The 11,034-nt window shown below is 33.0% G+C and overlaps 1 protein-coding gene across 1 annotated transcript in view; it reads left to right on the top strand.

Moving 5' to 3' along the window:
- Positions 1–895: 895 nt before the first annotated feature.
- Positions 896–11,034, top strand: part of LOC111509878 (N-acetylgalactosaminyltransferase 6) — a 39,812-nt gene continuing 29,673 nt past the window's right edge. Inside the window, exons 1-2 of the mRNA XM_074170026.1 lie at positions 896–1,352; positions 1,411–1,486. Of these exons, the coding sequence (XP_074026127.1) occupies positions 1,188–1,352; positions 1,411–1,486 (241 nt within the window). The 5' untranslated portion in view covers positions 896–1,187. The remainder of the gene's footprint in view (positions 1,353–1,410; positions 1,487–11,034) is intronic.

Below are 11,034 nucleotides of genomic sequence, written 5' to 3'. Positions count from 1 at the left end.
GTCTTTCGATCAGGAATATGGCATATCACGCTTCTTTAAACAATATCATTTTCAAATTTGCATGGATACCTGGACATTCAGACATCATAGGGAATGAGAGAGCGGATTGCTTAGCAAAAATAGGAACCAACTTGAACATCCCATTAAAAATCAAAATAGACAACAACACAATATACTCGATTTTAAAAAATAATATCATAAAAAAATTTAAGTCGCTATGGGAAAATGACATTATAAAAACAGGTAAATCCTATAACAAAGTACATGAAAAATACCCCAGTAAAATAGCAATATTCTCCCTACCGTACATAGATAGGAGACACATCACCACCATAATACGGATGAAAACCGGTCATTGTCATACTAAAGAACATCAGTACAAGTTAGGAATAGTTGATCACCCATACTGTGAATGCGGTCTAGTAGAAAACGTAAACCATATTTTCCTGGAATGCCCTATCAATGTTATCCCTAACAGAGATATTTATTTTGAACTTATTAAACATGGTATTAATTCCCCCTTTAACATATTTCAAGTTTTCCGTAATCTGAATATACAAATCATAAAGATTCTTATCCAATTTTTGGATTACAATAAAATCAAACTATAAACCTTTAATAAACTAAATTCCTATACTTAAATTCCTTCATATATCCCAGAACATTTTGTTTGTGTTTCTTTGTCAATCCCTAACATTCTCATAGCACGAGAAGAAGTAGACGAACAAACTCTAAGAAGACGACAGCATGATTCAGAATTAAAATATAAGGGTTGTTACTGAGTGCTAACCCAGACAAGGACAACCCCCCGTATTGAGCTGGCCCCAATTGCGCCTGAACAGGAAGCATCGGCCAATAAAGAAGAGAGAGAGAGAGAAGTATTGAATAGGTTAGGATTTTAAATGTCATTGAAAAATAAAAATAAACATTACTCCTATTGACATTTCAATTCCCACTACAAATTCTTGTGATACCTGCAAAGGTGAATGTTATTGTATTTTTTAACATTATTTATTATTGCTACTCGAGGCAATCCAGTGCATTATTATGTTACGTGCAGTCAAGTCAGGGATTGTTAGGTTAGGCGAATTGTTTTCGTGAAAATCAAATCAGATACCATCTTATCAGTATAAGTAGAATGAGATAAATCCATCCGGCTTAAAAATGCCTATGTGGTGTTATCCAAGATGAGAAGAAACGTGAAAACACTAGTAAAATATCTTTTAATTTCGGCAGTGACTGTAGTATTTACAGTGCTATTTTATAGGATATTCAAAAGTAGAAATTTGAATACAAACAATGTGTACTTTGAAGCTAAAAATATTGGGGTAGAACCCCAAGCTCCTCGAGACGTAAGTTGGATATTTTAAGGCTTATTGAGGTAATCTAATTTTATTTTTTCCTTCCCAGGTTTTTTTACCAGTTGATAATGAAAAAATTGACTGGCATGATTACCAACAAATCAAAAGGGATTCGATGAGAGTTGGTGAGTATAAAATTATTCAATATGATCGTTGATTATAATTGGATTATTTTCCTCAACTCCTAAAAACAGATCAGTTGAAGGCTATATGTAGTTAATGTCAAAATTATCATTCTCCAATTTTGTTATATGGAAATATTTATATTCAACTAAAGATTATTTGACTTTCTCTTTCAAGAACTCAATTCTCATTAAGAAATTGAATATTTTCAATGCGAAGGACTATTTTGCACATACTTTTGAATCTTGTTAAAATATGTAGTTAATTTATAGTAGTTATATATTTGTATTCAAATGTTTTTGCTAAAGTACTTTGTGAATGTCAGAAATTATATTGATATTGAATAAAGAAATTAAAGCAAAAAATAGCCATTATCTAAATATGTATAACTGAATGAACAATATAGTAGTATTTAATTAGCTTAACGTATCGATACTGTGAGACTTGAAATGTTACGATTCAAAGTTCTCTCCAGAATAACAACAAATTTACTATAAAACTATTTGGTGGTATTATCACTACATAGTATAAAACAAAGTCGTTTCTTGCTGTCTGCCCCTATGTATGCTTAGATCTTTAAAACTGTGCAACGGGGTTTTTCAATAGATAGAGGAAGGTTCATGTGTATATAACATGCATAATATAGTATAGAAACTGTCCATTTTGGAGGTTTTTAATGTGATGTTGTAAATAAACACATTTTTTACACTTACATTGCAAACGCTGGCTGAACCCTACGATATAGATAAAAAAATGTACTAGAGTACTGTACACCTTAATAAGGTCTACAAAAAATTCTGTGATGGTATATCTCTATCTCTCAGGGATAACCTACAGTAACCATTTATTATCCTCAACAAATAATTGCTTATATAGGAAGCAATTTTAAGCAATATAGCATTAATCCTTATCTAAGTACTTTATATAATTTGTGCATTTAATATAGATCAATATGACCCTTTACAGCATGTAACTTAGATCAATATTTTTGAAGGTATTACAGCCCTATAACAGTAGCGTTCGCACGTGTTTATATGTATATTCAATATCAGCATTGCACCTATGCGGAACCGGGGCGGGTCGCTTGTCGTTAATAAAAATAAAATGACATCATTAAAATTAAGTTCCAATTCCCAACTCACATAACTTTTGAAAAATATGGCAACATTGTTAGTAATAATGCACTAATTAATACATTACCTACAAGGTCTCCTTTCAAGGTTTCTTCTTTTATTTTTTATTAGCTTAAGGCAATTAAAGTTAATCCAGCAATACTGTTGGACATTTATAAGTGTATTTTATATAAGAATTATATAGAAAATTACTTATTTCAAAATTTGTTTTCATTTAGTACAAAAGAGTTCAAGTTCATCTTGGCTCAATTAGCTGTGTCTGCCATTGCAGAAATTGTTTCTTGAAGAAAGGACACCAGCAACTCATTTTTAATGTGTGATATAATAGAAGGCAAACAAGGCATTTTTATCAAAAGGAAAGATAATTCAATTCCAGAGGCATATATTTATAATAATAAATATAAACAGTATAAAATACTTTGTACTTTCATTCATTTTGAACCAATAAATGAAGATGTTTTTCAATAAACTTACTGCCTATAAAATTAATTAATGAATGAAGAAATACATCCTTCTGACCCAGGTAGTTCTCTTTGAATGTGGTTAATAATATTTCTAGTTGAATTTTCGAATTTTGGACTTTATGTACCTAAAAATGTTGACAGATTTAAAACCTATAATAATTAAACCCAAGAAAAAAGAATACTGGGACTAATAGTTATTTATTATACAAGAAGAGTATAGCACAAGTTTTATAGAAAAACTTGAGAAAAATAATTGATAAATAATTTGTCAACTGTAAATCTTTTCAATAGTATCAAAACGGATAAAAATACCCAGGTGTGATCAGTTGGACTTCCCTATGGCATATTTTGCCAAACTTGACCTGTGGCACTCTTGATGCAGAAATTATAGAGAAAGAAAGAGATCCAGGAAAATGCAGAGGTGCTGATCTCACACCAAGATCAACTCAAATTCCTCATGTTGCATTTTTGCCATCACACCTGCAAATTTCCTATTTAAAGACATGTATCAAATATAAATAAATTGAGTATATTTTGACCTAGATAGAATTCAGTCATAACAATTGAATTTTTCAAGTGAGCTCAAAATATAAATACATAGGCCTAAAATAATCAGTCTGTGAAAAAAAATTGCACTAACCAATGTAACTTTTTTTAGATATAGTGAAGTACCCCAACATAAATTATCCACAAATTATTAAATAGCGTTGGTGATCTATTATGATACACAGGGCACTACTACTGTAGAAAAAATACCAGACAAGAAACTGTAATTGAATAACTAATAAATAATAATAATGAAATGAATGTGGAATCAAAATGAAATTGTGGAAAATACTATCATTTGAAATTGTACTTGTGACTAAATGGGATTATAAAAACAAGAACAAATTGCTCTTTAACACTAGTTTCCAGCATATAAAGCTGCTGTATCATTGAAAGTGGTAGATGGTAGTTAATAAATGAATTTGGCTGCTGAATAAAATTGAAACTATTCAAAAAGCCCTCCAATGCATCCTATACGTAACCAATATTGCGTAGCATTCCCAAAGTTCTAGAATATCTCAATAGTAAACACCTGACACTTATCTTAGATCATTACTTAATAATCAACAATTTGGATTTTGCTCAGGTAAGTCAACTGAACTCAATCTGCTTGTCTATACCGGATGTCCCACATTTTATGTGACAGGCAATATCTGGTTTGTTAAAGGAGATACACAAAAATGTTTCATACAAAAGTTTTAGGAGTTCATGAGAGCTATATTTTGATATAATTTTTAAATATACAGGGTGTTTGGTGTAGGTGCTACAGACCAAAATTCCATTTTTTAAAATAGAACGCCCTGTATATCATTACATATTCAGATGCTACGTTAAATTCTGATATCATTTCATGTTTGGTTTTTGAAATTCGGTTACGGCGTTGTTGAGTTATTGCTTAAAATGTAAAGTCTTGAGAACGACTATTATTTTTAAAAATATCTCATACAATTATTCTCTCTGCATCAGATCACATGAAAATTAGTCAAAATTTTGGGTGTTCGAAGTAATGGTTTCAATTTTGAGTTGTGGAATTCAGTCAGGAATCATTTTGAATATGAAACAATTGCGAAATTGAAAGAGGTGTATTCGAAAACAAATCTTTAATTAATAACAATGTAAATAATATAACTTGATAAATCATTTCATAAGAATGGTAGGTACCTAGAAATGAGTCAGAAAAATTGTTCAAAGTGATGCCCATTAGATATTATACAGGGTTCGAAACGTCGAATCACTTCTCTCGTACAAGTCGCTCTTATAATATCAGGCGTAATATCACTGCACGCCAGTCGAATTTTCATTTTCAGATCATCTACATTCAAAGGAGGAGTAGTGAAAACAATATCTTTTAAATAACCCCATAGGAAAAAATCAAGCGGTGATAAATCTGGGGAACGAGCCGGCCACCGAATTGGACCCTTATTACCAATCCATCTATTTGGGTACGTTCTATCCAGATATTCAGTAACAACCTGTAAATTGTGAGGAGGAGCACCATCTTGTTGCCACCAAATTCCTTGTCGTTCTGCTATGGGAATATCTTCCATCAACTGGATCAAATCATTTTCTAGAAAATGTAAATATCGCAATCCATTGAGATTTTCATTGAAAAAGTAAGGTCCTATGATGCGGCCATTGAACAATCCACACCATACATTAATACCCCAAGTAGTTTGAAAATTACTTTCGCGGACCCAGTGGGGATTTTCTTGAGACCAATAGTGACTGTTATGTCGATTCACAACTCCATTATTGTGGAATCGCGATTCATCGCTCCACAAAATTTGACTGAATATGTCAGGACTTTCATGTAATATTACCTGAATACAAGCAATGAATTCATGTCGTCGTTCAAAGTCCGTGGGTTTTAAACCTTGTACCAACTGAATTTTGAATGGGTGGTATTTATTTTCTTTCAGAATTCTCTGTACATTAGATTTACTCACACCGACTTCTTCTACAAGAGTACGGATAGAAACATGTGGATGAATAATAATATAAGCCAACACATTGATCTCTAAATCTTCAGTTCTAACAGATCTCGTATGATGACGATGCTTTATAGTAGAAGGAAATGACCCAGTTCGCAATTTTTCTACAACTCTCGAAAAAGTCATTCGTGACGGAATGGGTCTGTCTGGAAAACGTTCTTGGTATAGATGTTGTGCTTGACGGCAGTTTTTCTGACATTCCCCAAAAATTAATAACATATCAATGCAATCACTTGGACTAAACGCGAAAGGCATACTGGAGTTTTCGCACAAAGAACACAGTTACTGTTTTGCAAAGAATCACTGAATCGAACTGACAAGTAGATACAATTCAACAACATTTGTTACTATGGCATCAACAAGCATAAGCTACTTGATGAAATTGTGCAATATAAAGCAATTCACCCTCAAGTTAGTCACATTCTCAAGAATTTCAATATTATATTCAACTGATATCGATATCGTATCGTAGAGGTGAGAATAATGGTTTGTATTCAGTAGTAGTCTAGTTCACTTTAATAAAAGATATAGACTGGATTCGTGTACGAGTAAATACGTTTTTTTGAAACTTTATATTTAAGGAAAAGTGCAATAACTCAACAACGCTGTAACCGAATTTCAAAAACCAAACATGAAATGATATCAGAATTTAACGTAGCATCTGAATATGTAATGATATACAGGGCGTTCTATTTTAAAAAATGGAATTTTGGTCTGTAGCACCTACACCAAACACCCTGTATATTTAAAAATTATATCAAAATATAGCTCTCATGAACTCCTAAAACTTTTGTATGAAACATTTTTGTGTATCTCCTTCAACAAACCAGATATTGCCTGTCACATAAAATGTGGGACACCCGGTATAGATTATCTCTCGAACATCTTAGGTAAAGTCAACCATACTTGATTATTACAAAAACTTGAATACATGGTAATTTGCAGCAACCTCTTATCTTGGATACTTTATTTCACTAATTGGATACAGATAACTCGAGTCAAGGAATTTAAATCTCCTGGAAGTTCAGTACCATCCGGTGTTTCCCAAGGATCCCATTTGGGACCATTGCTGTTCAATGTTTTTATGGACGATATTCAGTACTACTTTTCTAATGCAGAATTTCTAAGCTTCGCAGATGATTTGAAAGTTTACAAGAACTTGAACCAACTATCTAGTTGTTGTTTTGACAATGGTATGGAACTTAATACATGTGAATGCCATTCCATAATTTTCAACCATAAACGTATCCCCTTGACGTTCTCATATACTATAAATTATGTTCCACTCAGTACAAACAGAAATAAAAAATATGGGTTAACGCCTAGACAGCTCACTTTCATTTCGGCCCCACATGTCACTCACTGTTAATAAGTCTCTCAAAATGCTAGGATTCCTAAGAAAATGCACCGCAGATTTCCCTGATATCGAATGCTTAAAAATCCTGTACTGCTGTCTGGTAAGATTTCATCTTGAATACGTATCTTGTGTATAGAACCCATCATATGCAAGCCACATCCATTAAAACAATTTCAGAGAAAATTCCTAAGATTGGTCGCGATTAAATCCAGAATTACTCCTGAGAACTGCATATATAACTATCAACTACATTATCTCATAGATCTTGAAACACTCCGTAACAGAAGGGATACTAAAGACTTGAAGATATTTTTTGAAATGATGTGTTAATGGAATTGTTTGTTGTCTCTCATTGCTATTCAAGATCGGACTTTCAGCCCCTCCTAAATTTATTATAAATACAACATTTTCTCAACCATACTGTAGAACAAATCAGTACCTTCATTCATTTTTCCCACGAAATATAAGAGTGGCAAATAAAACGGACCTCGATTTCTTTACTTCTACATCAGATTCTCAGTTTCAGAGGCAGCTTGATTCAGGGTCGTCCCCGGATCTTCAATATTTTCTAGGCAGGGCAAAAACTGAAAAATGCCGCCCCTCGCCACTTATATTTATTTTTACCTTTATTATCTTTATAATTTCAGCTATCACATGTCCACCTTCTGGAAATAATGCATCCATCACTGTTCTTTCTGTGTTCCTATTCATTTACAGTTATATAGACATGAACGTGCGCAATTCGATTTTCTATCGCTAACATTGTAAGACTCGAAAAGCGTTCCTGGCTTATAGAAGATCGCGAATAGTTTTTAATAAGTTTTACTTTGCTAAAACTTCACTTATAGCTTGCGGATGTAGTAGGAAGCCTAGAGTAAATTCGCAGGGCAACACAAATATTAGGAAAAGTATCCTGCAAATCATGCAAGAAATAGAAACTGTTAGCCTTTTCTATATCACCAAATAAAAGTGAAGCTTGCTCTTTGAAAACGTAGAGTTTCTGGCAGAATTCAACGGTACTTAACTCTCGCTCCAGATTCTCTGCATACTTTTACAATTCTTTAATTAACATTTTTAAAATATTAGTACCATTAAGAAAAGCAAAATTCAAATTCAGCATGGTAGCACATTCAAACCTCTTTGTAATTTCTGATATGATTCGATCAAATACTATCACTATTTTTTTAGAAAATAGTCGAACAGGTTGGAGCGTTTATAATTCGTCTTCACGGCCAAGCACGGTACGAACTCGGCCAGCTCATTCTTTTCTGCAATCCTAGCTGTTACTCCTTTACAGATGCCGGCTATATTGGGCTCAGTATCATAAGATTGGCCACGACATTGTCCAATATATAAATCATCACAAATTCAGAAGGAGAGAGCTGCGTAATTCTAGTTGACCATTGAGGGTTTTGAAATTGGGGTTTTTAAATTGGGGTTTTTATACAATTTATTTATTTCCAATGCTTCCAATGAATTCATCTCCCTTCCTTTATTGCACGTTGTCCTTTCGTCTGTAAAGTGTGAATTTGGCCGCCCTCTGTTCAGGGTGGAATATGTAGTTTCTGCGAATGTCTTTCTAATAGAACATTTAATCTAGTGAGATACGCAAGTTTCAAATTAAATCAAACCCATCAGTTCATTACATAACACAACGGAACTACGAATAGCCCTGATGCTCCCTAGGTGGCTCGGGAAATTATTAACATACCATCTCAGAACACGGGAATAATGACTACAGCTTTTCAAAAGAAAAAATTCACTTCTTCTGTCTGGGGGTTGTAGACAAGTACTGTGCCATTTTTTATTGATTCCTCATTAAAGGGTTATTCTTGGAAGCAGAAAGGTCACATCGTTTACACCATTCGTCAACGTCATGGCGACAGTTGACCTAGTGCCCTTCTGCTCAACTACTTTGACTTGTCCTTTCCATAAGATCAATTGTTAAACTATATGTATCTCGTATACACAATACAATGCAATGTACTCTCCAAACATTTCTGGGGATTCAGCTTCAGCTCGGGCAACACAGACCACTCTTCTTTTTTCATGTCTGTAATCAGTGATATCCCTCATGTTAATTTTTCTTGGAACTTGCTCCTCAGTGGACACTGGTGTCTTCATCTAGGAACTTCGTTATACTTCTCTGCAATTAGTCAATTTCCAAATTCTATAGTTTGAAACCGTGGCAGCTCAAAACGTTTGTACCCTCTGGTACCCTCTGTGAAGATCCGTTGTCCCAGAGCAGCAACCGATCCCACATTCTCAATAGTGGATGTTAGTGAATCGAAAATTGTTTAATCAACAGAACCCTTTACTCTTTGGGCTGCAAAAGACTAAGCAATGTATGGGGTTTTTGTTAACAGCATCAAAGACATTTGCTGTCCCCTGGCTGAAATCGAAGAATGATGGATTGATCACGGGCTGCCAGGATGATGTTTTGAATACTTTAGCCGCCTAGCTTATTATAGCATGTACTATTCCAGCTGAGAGTGATATCATTCGAGCGCACTGATTGGAATTGGAAATTGTTTTTTTTAGATTTCAAATGTGATAAATATCCAAACTGATTTATAAAAATCTCATTTGAAACTTCCTATTCTGAATGGATCATTCAGAATGCCTCATCCAAATAAGGGCCCACACATTGAATTAATAATATTTCAAGCTGTGATAAAACGTATTTGAAATATTTCCGGAGTTTTAAGAACATTTTTAGTTCTTGCAAAATTTCCTTAACCTTTATGATTTTACTCACAAATCGATCTAGTTTTTTTATATTGTTAAATCTCAGGTCGCCTTGGAGTTAAGGAGTGTCAATGCCAGTTACTTTGAACTCATGCATTCATCAAAAGTATATTCCAACTGAATGTAAATCAAAATAATCCACAAAAGTGGTCTAGATTGCATCATTATTATGATTATAAGAAACTCATCTAATCTATACAATTGAATATTATCCCACCGTCTTGGATAAATTTACCTGATTTCCTTTTAAAACAATCGATTTCACAAAGAGCTCTTATGGAAATATAAAAGGATATTATTTACTCAAGTTAAAACCTCTGTACCGTTCATAATTATGTATTTTTTACTGTTTGCTATTGTTGTTTACCGATTCCGATGTATGAATGTCAGGAAATATAAAAGTGTAATTAAAATATAATGTAAATCTGTACGAGTTTTGATTTATTTAAATTAATGTGAATTCTACTTTCACTCCTATTTAGCATTTACATAACTTCATAACTTTTCAACTGATAAAAGTAAAAAGCCACCGCAATTCATGAGTGACATTCTGGATAAATCGAGCGTTCAGTCACATAATTTCTACGAAAAAAAAAAAGGTCTACCTGATTTAAGTTTGAATTTTGATGTTCTTATTTCTGAAATAATACTTTTAGACCTTACTATTACTTTTTTCCTATTTTCATTTCAAAATAACGATTGAGATCAGAATGTTTCAAGAATTTATAGTGAATATTCTATACTATACACTTTCAATTTATTCCACTTATTGTGATTTTTACTCAATTATACTAACAAATGAGCTGAACAGTCTCAATGCCATGTGAAATAACTTGATTGCAAATTCACCTTATCCATGATTTATCAGGTATGTTGAAATGGTAACAGATAACTATTAATGAGAAATTAGTAGTGAAATCCACTAAGTACTTAATTTTTGTTACTAGTTACATTCCCAGTGCATCAGGTAGATGAGCATTCATGGAAAATGTAGTAAGAGTGTTTGGAACTATGAATGGTTATTGAACTAGCCAAAGGTTTTATGATTTGGTGGCTCAATACTTTTAAAATGTTGGTGAAACTGGCAAACTTTTTACTTTATTTCAATTCTTCTATTTAACGAAATATATTATATGATTCAACGTTACAGTACTTAACGTCCATCATCAATTTCATTCGTTCAAATATAATTTTGTATTTTTCTTCGAATTTTCATCATTTCATTTTGGAAATTTACTTCATGTTTTTTTAATGTCCTAATTTTTTCGTATATTGATGGAGAAGTAGAAAGCCGGCCGAAAAGGTTTTCTT

The sequence above is a fragment of the Leptinotarsa decemlineata genome, unplaced genomic scaffold, assembly GCF_025532065.1.
Source record: "Leptinotarsa decemlineata unplaced genomic scaffold, Ldec_3_MD MMD2_P_RNA_scaffold_6, whole genome shotgun sequence".
Taxonomy (NCBI): Eukaryota; Metazoa; Arthropoda; class Insecta; order Coleoptera; family Chrysomelidae; genus Leptinotarsa; species Leptinotarsa decemlineata.
The sequence above is the reverse complement of the archived record's forward strand: the minus strand, read 5'-3'. Positions and strand labels throughout refer to the sequence as shown.